Source organism: Heterodontus francisci, chromosome 38 (assembly GCF_036365525.1).
Source record: "Heterodontus francisci isolate sHetFra1 chromosome 38, sHetFra1.hap1, whole genome shotgun sequence".
NCBI classification, from domain to species: Eukaryota; Metazoa; Chordata; class Chondrichthyes; order Heterodontiformes; family Heterodontidae; genus Heterodontus; species Heterodontus francisci.
This window is the reverse complement of record NC_090408.1, coordinates 6,626,921-6,646,499: the sequence shown is the minus strand read 5'-3', so window position 1 is coordinate 6,646,499 and position 19,579 is coordinate 6,626,921. Positions and strand designations below refer to the sequence as shown.

Genomic DNA, 19,579 nt, shown 5'->3' with positions numbered 1-19,579 from the left:
TGATCACCGGAAGTCTCAAAGTGCTTGACATTCAATGAAGTACTTCTGAAGTGTAGTCACTGTTGTAATGTAGGAAATGCAGCAGCCAATTTATGCATAGCAAGATCCCAGAAACAGCAATTTGATAATGACCAGATAATCTGTTTTTATGATGTTGATTGAGGGATAAATATTGACCAGGACACCGGGGATAACCCCCCCCCCTCCCCCCCCACCGCTCTTCTTCAAAATAGTTCCATGGGATCTATTACATCCCTCTGAGAGGGCTGACGGAGGCTCGGTTTAGCATTTCATCCAAAAGACGACACCTTCGACAGTGCAAAATTCCCTCGGTGCTGAACTCCCTGATTCATGCAAAGACTTTTGGCTTCAGGGGCTGGGTGGTTCCCTTTTCCTTTGACGGTGAGGGAGAAGTCTTTGTTACTCTCCCCTTTGTTCTCTGGGACACTCCTACCTGCAGGTATTTGTGCAGACTTAACTACATTCTCCTATGACACTTTGACTAGGTGAGGCATCACCCTCACAGTTTCTCTGCCCCCTAGAGGTCTCTCTCTATCTCTGCAGCTTTCTGTAAATGCTGCTAGCAACTCTGGTGGGGTGCTTCTAGAGTCCACATTCACATAGGAGGATGGGGGGGTCTACCTTTTCACATTTTTCGGGGTTGGTTGACCAGACAGTAGGGGTTTTCATTCGGGATTCTTCCCGGACTTCCTTTAACCTACCCTTTTGGTCACTTTTTCTCCTTCTCTTTCTAAACTTTTGCCAGCCATGTGCCTACCTGTGCCTTTTTGTTCTCGGCGGGGGTCCCTTATAGTTCACTAGCCCTCTGCTGGATGGTCCTCCTAACACCGGTTCAGGACTTACAGGTGCAGGTTTCACTGTAGGTTTGGGTTTCCCCTCAACCTGGCACATGTGACAACTCCTGCAGTACTCCACCACATCTTTGTGGAGTTTTGGCCAGTCAAACTGCTGCCACAAACTGTGGGCTTTGGTCTTTTGTATCCTGGCATGTACAGCTACTGTAGTCTCATGGGCCCTTCTTAATATTTCTCTCCGGTACCTCTGCAGCACCATTAACTGGTGAACTACTATCCACTCCTTGCCCTCAGGTATGTGAGGAGAACTCCATTTCCTCATTAGTACGTCATTCTTTAAATAGTAGCAGTCAGGGACTCCCTCTGCTTCACTTTCAGACTAGGCAGCCTGTGCTAACTCTCTCAGTACTGGGTCAGCTCGCTGAGCATCACCTAGGGAAAATCCATTTAATTCATTCCCTGTGTCTCCTAACTTTCCAAAGAAAGTCTCGGACAGGCAGACCTCATGGTCATTTGCCTGCAGTGCCAAAGCAGTCTCCTCTGGGGTAGCTGGTTTGATCAGGGCCTGATCCACTACACATTCAGGGAAACTGCAGGAGACCGTCTCCTGCCACTGCCCTGTCTCTTTGACCTCCTGCGGTCTTTCTTTCATTACTGGAGGGGCTACCACCTTCACCCCCACCAGATCATTACCTAGGAGCAGGTCAACCCCGTCCACAGGCAAACTAGGGACAATCCCTACAGTCACCGGTCCCGAAACTAGGTCGCACTCTAGGTGCACCCGGTGCACAGGTACAGGCATACACTGCCCTCCAATACCATTCGCCACCATTTTGGTGTTCACTGCACTCTCTGGGGAAAGGTCAGGCCTTTTCCCAGTAAAAGGGATCTCGTGGGCCCTGTGTCCCTGAGAATTACTATGGGCTTGCTTGCCCCACTCAAACGATATGGGGTTATTTTCCCTTCAAACACAAAACCCTGATAACCTTCAGAAATTCTATTAACTTTTCCTGCACTGGCCGTAGTAAGCTTCCTGGGTTGCACTCTTACTGCAGTTAAAGCCACAGCTTGTTTGGTGTTTTCCATCAGTGCCCTGACTGCATTGAGCAAGTGTGCTCAGATTAACCCTACCGGTTTCCCCTTTAGTTTCCAGCAGTCAGCTTTTAAATGCTCTGCTTTATTACAATGGAAGCACACAGGTCTCACTCTTGCTCACAGCACCTTCCATTTTGGCTGGAGGAGGGCCCCCTGTGTCTCCTGCTTTCCTTTTTCTTCCAGGACTGCCTGGGTGGATATCACCTTCCCACCCTTTGTCCTTTTCGGATTTGTGGGGGCTGATCAGGAAAGGTTCTCCCCGGTAAGCCGACTTATAAATTAAAGCAAATTCATCGGCCAGAACGGCCGCTTGCCGGGTTCCCTGAACCCACTGCTCCTCTTCATGGGTTTTTATTGAGAATGGGAGAGAGCTTTTAAATTCCTCTAACAGGATTACTTCTGTGAGAGTCTCATAGCTGAGTTGTATTTTTAAAGCTCTCAGCCACTGGTCAAAAGCCAGCTGCTTACTTCTTTCAAACTCCAGATAAGTTTGATTGGCTTGCTTTTTGAGGGTTCTAAACTTTTGGCGATAGGCTTCGGGTACTAATTCATATGCCCTGAGGAGAGCATTTTTGGTCAGTTCATAATTTGATGAACTCTCATCTGGCAACAGGGAATAAACCTCATGGGCTTTTCCAGTTAGTTTGCTTTGCAGTAAAAGAGACCAGGTCTCAGCTGGCCATTTTAGCTGCTTTGCTAGTTTCTCGAAGGACACGAAAAATGCTTCCACATCTTCCTCATTGAATTTTGGAATTAATTGAGCGAGTTTTAGCAATGTTGTACCCAGTCTTGAATTCTGCTCCTCCATATTGGCCATGCTTTCATTAGGGTTCCTCTGCCCCCCACCCCCCAGTTCACTCAAGCTGTCGTAACTCTCTTTCTTTCTTCGCATTCCTTCCGGAATATTCTTTCTTTCTCTCTCGTTCCTTTTCCTGTCTTTCTCTCTCTGGCTCCTGCCTTTCATTTTCCTCAGATTTATTTTGGAGGGCCCTCTCTTTCTCCCTCTCTCTTTCCTCAAATTCAAGTTTCCTTTGTTCCAATTGTATCTTTGCTAACAATACCCTCTCTGGGTCTGCTTCTAACACTGCTTCTGCTTCTTCTGATTCAAGGGAAAAATGGTTGGCCACTAGCCTTAGTAGTTCAGACTTCCTAGCTTTGCCATGTACAGTGATCCCACACTGCTCAGCCATTTTCCTCAACTCCTCCATAGACAGTGCTTTTAACTTATCCCAAGTTACTTCACCCTGGCTTGGAGAGATACTCTCTTCAGCTGCAGACATGTTCGTATTCAATCACACATAACCACAAGAAAACCTGTATTGATTGAATATTTCTTTTTGATTGGGAACAATTCGGCTTCCCACTTCCAATTTAACTCGTTCATCTGTGGGTAACAATCTGGATGCTAGCATCCAATTTCTGTTACGACCAGGTGTGAAAGGTGTCCAGGGATCTCTTGCTATCCTCACCTCGTCTTATTCTAACAGGGTTTAATTTGAAACACAGCCTGTTTTAAGCTCCCCCTTTGTGAATCCTTGTTCACCGCTTTTCAATTATAAGGCAAAGAAATGATCACAAACAGGCTTTCTTTGCTTTAAAGAGGAAAGATGAAATTTATTAAACCTTAAACTTAAACTCTAATACTGTTAACACCTACCGATATATGATGCGCCCACGCTAGCATGCACACATGATACACACATGCAAATAGGGACAGAAAAGAGCAGAAGAAAAAGATAAGTAGAACAGTTTGAGGTAATATCTTGTTCCTGTTCTTTGAGCTCGCTCTCGTCCTTGATTGAAGATCTGGTCTTACGTTTCGTTGGGGCCCAGTGTTCCTTTAAAACCTTGTTCACATAGGAGGCTTTTTCTCTTTTTGAGTTTACATGTCTTCAATGGTTTCTGAAGCTGGTGAAAATGAGATGAGGGCAGACAGCAGAGCGGTCTTATCAAATCAGCAGTCAGGGGCTTTCTGAGTTCAAATCCTTTGTTGGAAGTTCAAATCTCAACAGCCAGCTAGTCATGTGACTAAAACTGGTCTGACCACTTCTTCTGTGTATTGGGGAAGCAACAACTGGGTCCCTTTTGTTCCAACACTGCTAGTACTATACAAATATCCTTCCAGTCGGGGTCTTGCAATTTTAAGTTTTAATGTTCATATGGCGAAATCATGTGTGCCTCAGTCTTGGCAGGTGGGGGGGATTGCCTGAAAAGGTGGTGGATGGGATGCCAATCAAGCGGGCTGCTTTGTCCTGGATATTGTTAAACTTCTTGAGTGTTGTTGGAGCTACACTCATCCAGGCAAGTGGAGAGTATTCTATCACATTTCTGATTTGTGTCTTGTAGATGGTGGACACGCTTAGTGGAGTCAGGAGGTGAGTTACTTGCCGCAGAATTCCCAGCCTCTGACCTGCTCTTGTAGCCATAGTATTCAATATGGCTGGTTCAGTTCAGTTTCTGGTTAATGGTAACCCCCAGGATGATGCTGGTGGGGGATTCAGTGATGGTACTGCCAAAGGGAGATGGTTAGGTTCTCTCCTATTGGAGATGGTCATTGCCTGGCACTTGTGTGGCATGAATGTTACTTGCCAATTATCAGCCCAAGCCTGGATGTTGTCCAGATCTTGCTGTATATGGACACAGGCTGCTTCAGTATCTGAGGAGTCACGAATAGTGCTGGACATTGTGCAATCATTAGCAAACAACTTCACTTCTGACCTTATGTTGGAGGGAATGTCATTGCTGAAGCAGCTGAAGATGGTTGGGCCTTGGATACTACCCTGAGGAATTCCTGCAGCAATGTCCTGGGACTGAAATGATTGGCCTCCAACAACCACAAAATTCTTCCTTTGTGCTAGGTATGACTCCAACCAGTGGAGAGTTTTCCCCTGACTCCCAGAAAAATACAGAGTCCAATACTGAACCAGAATGAGGATAAAGTCACCTACAAAGGTATGTTTGAACAATGGCACTGCAGGGGTTAAATAACCCGCTATGTTTGAACAGTGGCACAGCGGGATTAAATTCCATGATGTGTGTGAACGATAGCACTGTGGGGTTAAATGCCTGATGTGTTCAAACAGTTGTGCTGCATATTTGAAAAGTGGGTTAAAGTACAGGGTCAAATGTCACAGTGTGCTTGAACAGTGACACTGCAAGTATTATATACCCAGATGGGGTAATGGCACTATTGGTTATAGAAACAATTACAGTTGTGAGGAGAGATGGTAACATCAAATAAGACCATATGCAGTGACTGAAGAACAAAAAAGGAATAATTACTCTTCTGGGAGGACACTACAAACCCCCCAGGAGGTAGAAGAGCAAATATGTAGGCAAATTGCTGAGAAGTGCAGAAACAATAGGGAAATAATAGCGGGGGATCTCAACTATCCAAATATTATAGAATCATAGAAAGTTTAAGGCACAGAAAGAGGCCACTTGGCCCATTGTTTCTGCCGGCCGAAAAACAATCCACCCGTTCTAATCCCACCCTCCAGCATTTGGTCCGTAGCCCTGCAGATTATGACACTTAAGTGCATATCCAGACTCCTTTTGAATGAGTTGAGGGTTTCTGCCTCAACAACCATTTCAGGCAGTGAGTTCCAGACCCCCACCACCCTCTGGGTGAAAACCTTTCTCCTCATCTCCCCTCTAATTTTTCTACCAATCACTTTAAATCTATGCTCCCTAGTCACTGACCTGTCTGCTAATGAATAGGCCCTTCACCTCCACTCTATCTAGGCCCCTCACAATTTTGTACATTTCAATCAGATCTCCCCTCAGCCTTTTCTGTTCCGAGGAGAACAACCCTAGCCTTTCCAAGCTTTCCTCATAGCTGCATTTTTCCAGTCTTGGCAACATCCTCATAAATCTCCTCTGTACCCTCTCTAGTGCAATTACATCCTTTCTGTAATGAGGTGACCAGAACTGCACACAGTACTCAAGTTGTGGCCTAAGCAATAAGTTATACAGTTCCAGCATAGCCGTCCTGCTCTTGCATTCTATATATTGGCTAATAAAGGAAAGGATTCCATATGCCTTCTTAACCACCTTATCGACCAGTCCTGCTACCTTCAGGGATCTGTGGACATTCTCTTTATGTGGACATTCAGCTTTCTCTACACTTCTCAGTATCTTCCCATCAATCGTGTATTCCTTTGCCTTGTTTGACTTCTGCAAATGCATCACCTCACACTTCTCTGGGTTGAATTCCATTTGCCACTTTTCTGCCCATCTGACCAGACCATCAATATCTTCCTGCAGCCTACAGCTTAAAGGCCTGCTTGGGTATAAAATTGAAACCCGACCCAGGCCCGACCTGACCACAGCCAACTCGGGCCCGAGTCCTTTAATTTTTTTTCGTAGTCGACCCGACCCAACCCGACATGAATATCATTCATCCGTTCCGGCAGCAGGCTATTCGTGGGTGAGCCTGATTCCGTGAGTTCCCGGAGGCAGCACTGTCCAGCCCAACCTGACCTGAGCCCAAATGCTGGACTTGGAATATAGACCTGACCCGACCCGAACCTGACACATGTAGTCAAGTCTCGTCGGGTTCAGGTCGGGCAGCCAGGATTTACTGCAGCTACCCTCCTCGCTATCTACCACATGGCAAATCTTTGTGCCATCTGAAAACTTCTTAATCATACCCCCTACACTTACATACAAATCGTTAATATATGCCACAAAAAGCAGGGGACCCAGTACTGAGCCCTGCGGAACGTCACTGGAAACAGCCCTCCAGTCGCAAATCCACCCGTCAACAATTACCGTTTGTTTCCTGCCACTGAGCCAATTTTGTATCCAATTTGCTGCATTTCCCTGGATCCCATAGGATTTTTTTTGTCAAAAGCCTTGCTAAAATCCATGTAGACCACATCAACTGCACTAACCTCATCTATCTTCCTTGTTACTTCTTCAAAAAATTCCATCAAGTTGGTCAAACAAGATCTTCTCTTAACAAATCCATGTTGTCTATCCTTGATTAACCTGTGACAGTTTATCCTGTATCTCAGAATAGATTCCAATAATTTGCCCATTACTGAGGTTAGACTGGCCTGTAATTATTCGGTCTATCCTTCGCTCCCTTTTTAAACAGAGGTACAACATTAGCAGTTCTCCAATCCTCCGGCACCACAACTGTATCTAGTGAGGATGGTCAGACCATCTGCTATTTCCTCTCTTGCTTTTTTTAACAGCCCGGGGTACATTTCATCTGGCCCTGGCGATTTATGAACTTTCAAGGATGCTACTCCCATTAATATTTCCTCTCTCCCTATGTTTATCACAGCCAATATTTCACACTCCTCCTCCTTAACTACAATATCTGCATCGTCCCCCTCTTTTATGAAGACAGACGCAAAGTATTCATTAAGAACCATACCAACATCTTCTGCTCCTACACATAGTTTATCTTTTTGGTCTTCTCTGGGCCCTACTCTCTCCTTAGTTATCCTCTTACTCTTAATGTATTGATAAAACATCTTTGTGTTCACCTTGATTTTGCTTGCCAATGTTCCTTCATGCCCTCTCTTTGCTTTCCTAATTTACTTTTTGATTTCACCCCTCTGCTTTCTATACTCCTGTTGGCTTTCTGTAGTATTGAGTTCCCGGTGTCAGACATAAGCTTTCCTTTTCTGCCTTATCTTACCCTGGAAGCTCCTTGACATCCATGGGGCTCTAGATTTGGCTGTCTCACCCTTTTTCTTTGTGGGAACATGTTTACTCTGAACCCTTGAATCTCCCCTATGAATGCCTCCCACGGTTCTGACACTGATTTACCTTTAAGCAGCTGTTTCCAGTTCACTTTTGCTAAATCACTCCTCAGTTTAGTAAAATTGGCTTTGCCCCAATTGAAAACTCTAACTCCTGTTCTATCTCTGTCCTTTTCCATAATTATGTTAAAACTGATTGAATTATGATCACTACCACCAAAATGGTCTCCCACTGCCACTCCTTCCACCTGCCTATCTTCATTTCCTAAAACTAAGTCTAAAACTGTGCCCTTTCTTGTTGGACTTGCTACATACTGGGCAAAAAAGTTCCCTGAATGCACATCAAGAATTCTGCTCCCTCAATTCTTTTCACACTAAAACTATCCCAGTTAATATTGGGGTAATTAAAATCCCTTACTATTACTGCCCTATTGTTCTTGCACTTCTCAGAGATTTGCCTACATATCTGCTCTTCTATCTCCCTCTGACTGTTTGGGGGTCTATAGTACACTCCCAGCAATGTCATTGTCCCTTTTTTGTTCCTCAGCTCAATCCCTATGCTATTTGATGAACCTTCCAAAATATCATCGCTCCTCAAAGCTGTAATAGTTTCCTTGACCAGAATTGCCACTCCCCCTCCTTTCTTATTATTTGAGATAGAATTGCTATAAATAGTATAGGGGGCGCAAAATTGTTCCAATGCATTCAGAATGTTTTTAGCCAGCACATAGCAAGCCCGACAAGAAAAGGGAGCAGTTCTGGACTTAGTTGATAGGAATAAAGCTGGGCAGGTGGAAGAAGTATCAGTGGGAGAGTATTTTGGTGGTAGTGATCATAATTCAGTTAGATTTAGGGTAGTTATGGAAAAGGATAAAGACAGACCAGGAGTAAATGTTCTCAATTGGGGAAGGCAAATTTTACTAAGCTGAGATGTGATTTACCAAAATAGACTGGAAACAGCTGCTTGAAGGTAAATCAGTGTCACAGTAGTTAGGGTCATTCAAGGAAGAACATAAGAATATAATATACAGGAGCAGGAGAAGACCATTCGGCCTCTTGAGCCTGCTCCACCATTCAATACGATCATGGCTGATCTTCTGCCTCAACTCCACTTTCCCACCCTCTCTGTCTATCTCAGCCTTAAATATCCTCACCAATGGAACATTCACAACTGCCTGGGGTGGAGAATTCCAAAGATTCATAACCCTTTGAGTGAAGAAATTCCTCCTCATCTCAGTCCTAAATGATTGACCCCTTATCCTGGGTCTGTGCTCCCATATTCTAGATTCTCCGACTAGGGGAAGCAATCTCTCAGTGTCTACCCTGTCAAGCCCCTTCAGAATCTGGTATGTTTCAATGAGATTGCCTCTCTTTCTTCTAAACTCCAGAGAGTATCAGCCCAATTTACTCAATCTCTCCTCATAGGGAAACCCTCTCGTCCCAGGAATCAATATTTATTTTATTTATTTATTTAGAGATACAGCACTGAAACAGACCCTTCGGCCCACCGAGTCTGTGCCAACCAAGAACCACCTATTTATACTAACCCTACAGTAATCCCATATTCCCTACCACCTACCTACACTAGGGGCAATTTACAATGGCCAATTTACCTATCACCTGCAAGTCTTTGGCAGTGGGAGGAAACCGCAGCACCCGGCGAAAACCACACGGTCACAGGGAGAACTTGCAAACTCCATACAGGCAGTACCCAGAATTGAACCCGGGTTCCTGGAGCTGTGAGGCTGCGGTGCTAACCACTGTGCCACTGTGCCGCCCTAAATATAGTGAACCTTGCGTTTCCATCTCCAATGGAAGTACATCCTTCCTTAGATATGGAGACCAAAACTACACTCCATGTGTGGTCTCACCAAAACCCTGTACAATTTTCTGCATTCCTTATACAAATATACCCAAGTCTCTATGAACATCAACATTTACAAGTTTCACACCTTTTAAAAATATTCTGCTTTTCTATTCTTCTTACCAAAGTAAATAAACTCACACTTCCCCACATTATACTCCAACTGCCACCTTGTTGCCCATTCACTTAACCTGTCTATATCTCTTTGCAGCCTCTGTGTCCTCGCCACAGCTTACATTCCCACCTAGCTTTGTATCATCAGCAAATTTAGATACATTACTTTCAGTCTTTTCATCTAAGTCTTTAATATAGATCGTAATTAGCTGAGGCCCCAGCACTGATCCTTGCGCCACTCCACTAGTCATGGCCTGCCAACTTGAAAATGCCCCATTTATGCCCACTCTTTGCTTCCTGTTTGTTAGCCAATCCTCTATTCATGCTAATATATGACCCCAACACCATGAGACCTTATCTTGCATTAATATGTATATCATCTTGTGCGTGGCACCTGATCAAATACCTTTTGGAAATCCAAGTGTACTACATCTACTGGTACCCTACTAGTTACATTCTCAAAAATCTCTAATAAATTTGTCAAACATGATTTTCCTTTCTGAAACCACATTGACCTTATCTGATCATACTATGATTTTCTAAATGCATTGTTAAGACTTCCTAAATGAGCCAAAGAGGGTTCAGAACAAATATGTTCTCATAAAGAAGAAGGGTGGGATTCCCAAATCCAGAACCCCATGGATGTCAAGGAGTATATAGGACAGGATAAGGCAAAAAAGGGAAGCTTATGTCAAATACTGAGCGTTTAATACTGCAGAAAGCCTAGAAGGGTATAGAAATTGCAGGAGTGAAATTAAAAAGGAAAGTAGGAAAGCAAAGTGAGGGCATGAAAAAGTATTGGCAAGTAAAATCAAGGGAAACCCAAAAATGATTTATAAATACATAAAGAGCAACTGGATATTGGAGAAAAGAGTAGGGCTGATTAGAGACCAAATAAGGAACTTGTGTATAAAAGTGGAAGATGTGGGTATGGTTCTTCATGAATACTTTGCACAAAAGAGCAGGATGATGCAGACTTTGTTGTTACAGAGGAAGAGTGTGAGCGACTAGATAGTAAAAACATAATAACAGAGGAAATATTAAGGGTTTAACATCTTTGAAAGAAGCTAAATCACCAGGCCCAGATGGAATGTATCTCAGGCTGTTAAGAGAAGCAAGGGAGGAAATAGCAGAGACTCTGACCATCATTTTCCAATCCTCTGGCCACAATTGTGGTGCCAGATGATTGCAGGACTGCTAACGTTGTACCATTCTTTAAAAAGGGATAAACTGAGTAATTACAGGCCAGTCAACCTAATCTCACTGGTGGGGAAATTATTGGAAAAATTCCTGGGGGACTGTATTAACCGTCATTTAGAAAAACACTGATTAATCAAGGACAGAAAGTATGGATTTGTTAAGGGAAGGTCATGCCTGACGAAACTGACTAACTGACAATCAATACTGGATGAACAGAAATATTCTCCAATTTTTATGGACAGGTGAGAAATGGCATGGCTGGTTTCCACTGGTCACCTCCCAACTGACCACAAGTAGTGTTATGACAGGTTTTCTCGTGAGTTTAAAACAGAAGATTAAATATTTATTGAACAATAATCACCCAAAATTTTAGCCGCGCCACCCACGCACGCATTCATTGTTTCATGCACACTCAAGAAAAGATAGATAGAATGTAAAGGGTAAGAGGTGTTAAGAGTTCAAGGTGTAAAAGTCTGCTGTTTTCAGGAAAAACCTATGGGATCCTCTTAGAAGTTTTAAAGTTTAAAAATTGCTGGCCTTTTTGCTGGTCGTCTTGCTTTTGCTGGGTTGCTGAAGTCTCCTGGCATGACAACACTTCAATTTGAAGATGGTACTGGTACCTCTTAGTTCAATTCTTACAGGTGGAGGAGAGTTCAAAAGGCACTCACTTATTTCACTGCGGCAACTGGTTGCCAACTCATCTCAGCAGGATTCAAACATCTTACCTAGAATTGATTTCTCTCTCTATCACTCTCTCTCTCTCAGCCTTGTGTTGGAATTAAAAATGGCTTTCAATGTTCTCTCTGTGGCTGGAGATCTCAGACTGATGATCTTGATGTTCTGATGACTTATGACTCCCTTTGTTCTCCAAAAAGGTTAAACCCATGTGACTTTAGGCTTTTGATTGCTGAGGGACTATACAATAGTTTCTGATCTCAGCTCATTTTGATAAAACGAGGGATGTTCACACCTTATTGAAGTAAGCATAGCTGGAAATGAGTGTCTTTGTTTCAGCTCATTTTGTGGATAGCTCACATCCATGTGTGATGAGCTCTCTATTCAATGCAGATGAGCTTAATGAGTTTTAGTTCCTAGCAGTCATGGATGTGTATTTTAGTGCAGGGGATGGTATTTATCATGTGGCTGTGTCCTCTATCTTGTTGAAGGCTAAAATATACCAGTCTTTTCTTAAATTGTTCAAATTTCATAACTCTTCAGTTTATTTTTTGTATTTTCATTGCTGCACTATGTGAGTGTGACAAATTAAATATTGGGAAGTCTGAAGTCATTGTCTTCGGTCCCCATCATGAACTCCGTTCCCAAGCCACTGACTCCATCTCTCTTCCTAGCAATTATCTGAGGCTGAACTTGTCTATTCACTTTGGTGCCATATTTGACCCTGAGATGAGTTTTCAACCACATACCTGTGCCGTCTCTAGAATCACCTATTTTCACCTCCATAACATTACCCAACTCCAGTCCTGCCTCAGCTTATCTGCTGCTGAAACCCTCATCCATGCCTTTGTTAAATCCAGACTTGACTATTCTAATGCATTCCTGGTAGGCCTCCCATATTCTACCCAGGATGTAATGCTGGAACTGTATAAAACGCTGGTTAGGCCACAGCTGGAGTATTGCGTACAGTTCTGGTCATCACATTACAGGAAGGACACAATTGCTTTGGAGAGAGTACAGAGGAGATTTACAAGAATGTTGCCAGGCCTTGAAAGTTGCGGCTATTAGGATAGATTGGATCGGCTAGGGTTGTTTTCCTTAGAACAGAGGAGGTTGAGGGGTGACTTAATTGAGGTGTTCAAAATTATGAGGGGCCTAGATAGAGTAGACATGAAGGATCTGTTTCCCCTAGCGGTGAGGGGAATTACCGGGGGCACAGATTTAAGGTGGTTGGTGGCAGGATTAGAGAGTTTTCATCCAGAGGGTGGTGGGTGTCTGGAATTCACTGCCAAGAATGGTGGTGGAGGCAGAAACCCTCAACTCATTTGAAAGATAGTTGGACATGCAACTGAAGTGCTGAAACCTGCAAGGCTATGGACCAGGTGCTGGAAGGTGGGATTAGATTCGGCAGACACGATGGGCAGATTGGCCTCCTTCTGTGCTGTAATTTTTCTATGATTATCTTGTCTGATGCAACATAAATAAGATGAGTCCAGTTGGTTGAAGATCTCTAACAGGTTTGTAAACAGCTAACAAGTACATACACTACAGAGCAAGCTATTTACAGAGCCTTCTTCTGGGTGTTACAATTGCAGAGTGACTCTGGCTCCAACTGCATCCTGGTACTTGGCTCATTAGCATACTCAGATCTTAAAGGGACATCACTCTTGAAGGCAATCATACAACAAGGTTGTTCTCCTAGGAGCAGAAGAGGTTGAGAGGAGATTTTATAGAGGTGTACAAGATTATGACAGGTTTAGATAAGGTAGACAAAGAACAGCTAATCCCATTAGCTGATGGTACAAGAACTAGGCTACACAGATTTAAGATTTTGGGTAAGAGATGCAGGGAGGATGTGAGGATGAACATTTTTACACAACGAGTAGTAATAACCTGGAACTTACTGCCTATGAGGCTGCTGGAAGTGCAGATGATGAATGATTTCAAAAGGAAAATGGATAGGCACTTGAGGGAAATAAACTTGCAGGGCTATAGGAATAGAGCTAGAGAATGGGACTGACGGGATTGCTCCAGAGAGAGGTGGCATGGACTCGATGGGCCAAATGGCCTCCTTCTGTGCTGTAACGACTCTATGGCTGGGATTTTATCCAGGTGATGGGGGTTTCGACCTCCGGCAAAAGCGCCTCCAAAAACCCCGTGTCGCCCCTTCAGTGGGAGGCCCGCCAAATCAAGTGCCAATTAGGCACTTAACTGGACAGTGGCGGGCCTTCCACAGGATCAACGACTCCGGCGATGGAAGTCCTGACCTCTGAGAGCTGTTAGCCAATCAGAGGCTGTCAGCTTTTTAACTGAGCAGTGTCATAAAACCAGTGGAGCACCCACCCAAGGCCTAGGAGTGACGCTGGACCCAGGCCACAAGTAGGTCAGGGTGGGAAGGTTCATGGGGGTGGGGGGTGTAGGGTGGTTGGCAGCAAGGGCAGGTGGTGGCTCACAGCGGGCCCCTGCATTGCTGATACTTGGTCCCTTGTTCAGGCACTAAGTGTCTTTTAATGAGGGACACCTCTCCACACCGGAGCTGGCAAGCAATCTGTATGATTTTTCTTGTCATGCTTCCTGTGCAATGACAGACCCAACCGCCACTGGGGTGGAAGCAGGAAGATGGCAGGTCTCCCCCCCCACCCCCGCACCACTCCCCCAACCACCCCGCCACCATCCCACCTGATTAAATGCTCTCGCCGCCTCCAAACCCACTGAGGAGGACACCCCGCTATGTGTCTATGACAATGGCATTGCAGGAGTTAATTACCCTGGTGTCTTGCAATTGCATTGCAAGAGATGTTTTCTAGTACTATGCTGAGTTTGCACCTCACCATCCCCGAGCCACCCCTGATCAAACTGAACCTTGTCTTACCATTCTTTACTATTTATCTTTTATTTAACACATTTATAACAATTTAAGTTTCTGCACAACCAATATTATATAGGCATTAAATCTATCTCTATTAAACTGCTACTTTTTCTTTCTGACAGATATTCATCAACAATGAATGGCATGAATCTGTGAGCAGAAAAAAATTTGCTACATTCAATCCAGCATCTGGGGAGGTAATTTGTTATGTAGAGGAAGGTGATAAGGTGAGTTATTCTAATGTCTTTTTTTAACTGTACAAGGATTTTACGGTGTTACTTTTGCTTTTAATCCTCAAACTGTAAAAAGAAGAATGTCAAATTTATTTATTTAGAGATACAGCACTGAAACAGGCCCTTTGGCCCACTGAGTCTGTGCTGACAAAGAACCACCCATTTATACTAACCCTACAGTAATCCCATATTCCCTACCACCTACCTATACTAGGGGCAATTTACAATGGCCAATTTACCTATCAGCTGCAAGTCTTTGGCCGTGAGAGGTAACTGGAGCACCCGACGAAAACCCACGCGGTCACAGGGAGAACTTGCAGTCTCCGCACAGGCAGTACCCAGAATTGAACCCGGGTCACTGGAGCTGTGAGGCTGCGGTGCTAACCACTGTGCCACTGTGCCCTCCTTTGTTCTATTTTATTTCCTGATCAACCAGCTCGGCATTTCCAAGATTGTCTGTTGTTGTTCCAGAGAAATTTTGAGTGTCTATGCTCACTGCCTACCCATTGACTGTTTCCCAACTCAATTGCAGAGGAGTGCTTTGTAGAAGCCAGCTTGCACACACATCACCTCCAGTGGTTCTAGGCTGCCTGCTCACTCACTCTGAATGTTTCTCCATGTTACCTATTCCCAGTTTCGTTAGCTTTCAGATAATATACCGCTCGGAAACAAATACTAATCTTACAGTGATAAATCTATCAACATCTCAGGAGTTGTGTTGTATTAACCCAACCTAGAGAAAAACAATTAACTAAACAGAAGTATTTTCTCCCCAGTCTAACTGTAGTTCTCCTTTCTCATCCTTTTCTAATGCTAACACGAAACTTTAAATGTTTCCCTTACTTTCTGCTTCTGGTTCCCACCATCTCATTCTGAAGCTGGCAGCAATGTCAAATAATGAGTCCTCATCAATTGAACAGCAGATTGAAAGGTTTGGTTTTCAGTGAATACAAAGGCCAGACTCAGATAGGTGACCTGGTGCCATCAGAAATGTGACCAGATCGATCTCTGGTTTGCTTGGAAGCATCAAACTACAAAGGGAGCTGCTGAATGAGTATACTGGAGCAAAGATAATGACAATTATAGTCTTTAATCTATTTTAATAAACCTGAAAGCGAAGCTTTATGTTGTAAGTTAACTACTTACACGTGCCATCCAGGCAACTTGGTATCGGAAGTACAGGAATCAAATATTTAAATCCTGGTCTCTGTTGATTAGCCCTTGAAGAGTGAATGTTCATCAATTTCTGTGCAGCTTCTCCCAATTGTCCAACCAAAGCTGCCAAAAAATCTGTGGAAACCCTGGAGAATCTGTCAAAACCAGTGAGGACACACACAAGTTGAGGGCTGAGAAAGTTCCACACACATGCAGATAGGTGAACAACAAAACCAGGCCAGGAAACATTTGTTATAGGATACATTCAGGGTGGTGGACGGGCAGGCAGTTCAGGAACCATTGGAGGCCTCGGGTGTGCAAGTAGCCAGGCTATAAAGCCCTCACTGCAGGTGCTGGGGCAAAACAAGCAGGCCTGTAGACACTCAGGGAGTGAGTGGACTAGGAAATATTCACACTGGGACTGGACGAGCAGGTCGGAGAGAAGCACTCGGGAGAAAGAGTTTGGAGAGAAGAAGCGTTGGCAAGTAAGTGTTTGCACCAAAAGGTCCTCAAGAGAGGTCCTCATAAAAGCAAGCCAGCTGAGAAACACTGTGGTTGAGTAGACAGGCAAGCAAGCGTGCACCTTCCAAGCACCTCCCATTCCTACTAGCCCCTGGTACCTCCATGCCAGTGCTCCCACATCCTGCAACCCTGCATCTTCATATACTCCTGCATCCTCACATTCATTGGTGTTTCCACAACCCATAACCACTTTTTCATTTCTGCTTTTTGTGTGTTTTTATGTCTAAACTAACTTTAATCTTCAACAGCTAGAAAACATGCCTCTGCCCTGCTCTGAAAACTTGTTGTAGATTTCCGGGACTGCTGGATGTTCCCAGGATTTCTGGTAATCCCCAGGATTGTTGCTGATCCCCAGGACTGCTGGAGATTTCCAGGACTGCAGGAAGTCCCCAGGACAGCTATAAATAATTTGTTGTAAATATCAGAACAAAGAAGAATAAATTGATGGAGTTCGAATTTTCTGGTCCTGAATCACCTGCGCACATCTGAAAAAAAGCTTGTCCAATTCTCTGTCTATTTAATTTCAATGGACAAATATGAGTGTGCTCCCGAAAGGCACACAACCCTCTTTGGTCAATTTCCCTAGTGATTTTGTGCTCATGGGAGCACTGAACCAGGAAAATCTACCTTGTTTTATTTCTAGTCTTAAGAACATAAGAAATAGGAGCAGGAGTAGACCATACAGCCCCTCAAGCCGGCTTTATTTTATTCATGCATGGGATGTGTGCGTCACTGGCTAGGCCACCGTTTAGTTTCCATCCCTAATTGAGTGGCTTGCTAGGCCATTTCAGAGGGCATTTAAGAGTCAACCACATTGCTGTGGATCTGGAGTCACATGTAGGCCAGAACAGGTAAGGACAGCAGATTTCCTTCCCTAAAGGATATTAATGAACCAGATGGGTTTTTACAACAATCAACAATGGTTGTATGATCACAATTAGACTAGCTTTTTAATTCCAGATTTATTAATTGAATTCAAATTTCACCATTTGCTGTGGTGCGATTCGAACCCATGTCCCCAGAGCACCAGCTTGGGCCTCTGGACTACTAGTTCAGTGACATTACCACTACACCACCTCCCCTGTTCTGCCATTCAATAGGATCATGGCTGATCTTCTGCCTCAATTCTACTTTCCTGCCCGCTCCCCATATCCCTTGATTCCCTGAGAGGTTAAAAATCTATCTTCTCAGTCTTGAATATACTCAACCATGGAGCATCCACAACCCTCCGGAGTAGAGAATTCCAAAGATTCACAACCCTTTGAGTGAAAACATTTCTCCTCATCTCAGTCCTAAATGATCAACCGCTTATCCTGAGACTGTGCCCCTTGTTCTAAATTCCCAGCCGGGGAAACAACCTCTTAGTATCTACCTCATCAAGCCCCTTCAGAATCTTGTATGTTTCAATGAGATCACTTCTCATTCTTCTAAACTCCACAAAGTATAGGCCCAATTTACTCAGCCTCTCATCATCGGACAACCTTTTCATCCCAGGGACCAATCTAGTGAACCTTCACTGTACCGATTCCAAGGTAATTATATCCTTCCTTAAATATGGAGACCAAAATCGCACACAGTATTCCAGGTGTAGTCTCACCAAGCCCAGTACAATTGCAGCAAGACTTCCATATTCTTCTACTCCAATCCCCTTGCAAATAGAGGCCAATATGCCATTTGCCTTCCGAATTGCTTGCTGCACCTGCAGGCTAATTTTCTGTGTACATTGTACAAGCTTTATTTAATTCTTTCATGGGATGTGGGTATCGCTGGTTTGTTGCCCAGTTGTCCTTGAGGTGGTAATGGTGAGCTGCTTTCTTGAACCTCTGCAGTCCATCCGATGCGGGTACACCCACAGTGCTGTCAGGGAAGGAGTTCCAGGATTTTGATTCCAGCGACTGTCAAAGAACAGAGATATAGTTCCAAGTAAGGATGGTGTGTGACTTGGAAGGGAACTTGCAGATGGTGGTGTTCCCATGTGTCTGCTGTTTTTGTTCTTCTAGATGGAAGAGGTTGCAGGTTTGGAAGGTGCTGCCGAAGGAGGCATGGTGAGTTGCTGTGGTGCATCTTGTAGATGGTATACACTTCTGACACTGTGCAGTGGTGATGGAGGGAGTGAATGTTTAAGGTAGTGGATGGGGTGCTAATTAAAGCCTGGCTCGGGTATAAAATTAAAACCCGACCCGAACCCGACCTGAGCCCAAGTGCTTTAATTTTTTTTTGTGCCCGACCCGACCCGATACAAATATCCTTCATCTGTTCCAGCAGTAGGCTATTCCTGTAGATGGAGTGGTGGGGAATCGTGGGTAAGCCTGATCCCGTGACTTCCGGGAAGCAGCACTGTCCAGCCCGACCTAATCCGAGCCCGAATGCTGGACTCGGAATATAGACCCGACCCGAGCCCGACACATGTCGGGTCTAGTTGGGTTCGGGTCGCTTGGCCAGGCTTTAGTGCCATTCAAGCAGGCTGCTTTGTCCTGGATGGTGTCGAGCTGCTTGAGTGTTGTTGGAGTTGCACCCATCCAGGCAAGTGAAGAGTATTCCATCACAATCCTGACTTGTGCCTTGTAGATGGTAGACAGGCATTGGGAAGTCAGGAGGTGAGTTACTCGCTGCAGAATTCCCAGCCTCTGACCTGCTGTTGTAGCTATGGTAACACGCAGGATGTTGATAGTAGGGGATTCATGAATAGTAATGCGTTAAATGTCAACAGGAGATGATTTGATTCTCTCTTATTGGAGATCGTCATTGCCTGCACTTGTGTGGCACGAATGTTACTTGTCACTTAACAGCCCAAGCATGAATGTTGTCCAGGTCTTGCTGCATATAGACACGGACTGATTCAGTATCTGAGGAGTTGCGAATGGTACTGAATATCATAGAACCATCAGAGGACACCCCACTTCTGATCTTTTGATGGAGGGAAGGTCATTGATGAAGCAGCAGACGATAGTTGGCTCTACAACACTACCCTGAGGAACTCTTGCAGCATTATCTTGGGGCTGGGATGATCGGTCTCCAACAATCACAACCATCTTCCTTTGTGCCAGGTAAGACTCCAACCTGTGGACAGTTTTCCTCTCGTTGCCCATTGAATTCAGTTTGGCTCGGGCTCCTTGATGCCACACTTGGTCAAATGTTGTCTTGATATCTAGGGCAATCACTCTCACCTCATCTCTGGGGTTCAGCTCTTGTGTCCATGTTTGGACCAAGGATGTAATGAGGTCAGGAGCCAAGTGCCCCTGGCGGAAACCAAATTCAGCATCACTGAGCAGGCTATCGGTGAGTGAGTGCTGCTTGATGTTGTCAGGACCCATAGCCTT

General features: G+C 44.5%; 1 protein-coding gene across 1 annotated transcript in view; it reads left to right on the top strand.

Annotated features, from left to right (window-relative positions):
- The window catches only part of aldh1a3 (aldehyde dehydrogenase 1 family, member A3), a 161,665-nt gene that overhangs the window by 28,056 nt on the left and 114,030 nt on the right, over positions 1–19,579 (top strand). The window contains exon 2 of the mRNA XM_068017676.1: positions 14,472–14,576. Within this exon, the coding sequence (XP_067873777.1) occupies positions 14,472–14,576 (105 nt within the window). The remainder of the gene's footprint in view (positions 1–14,471; positions 14,577–19,579) is intronic.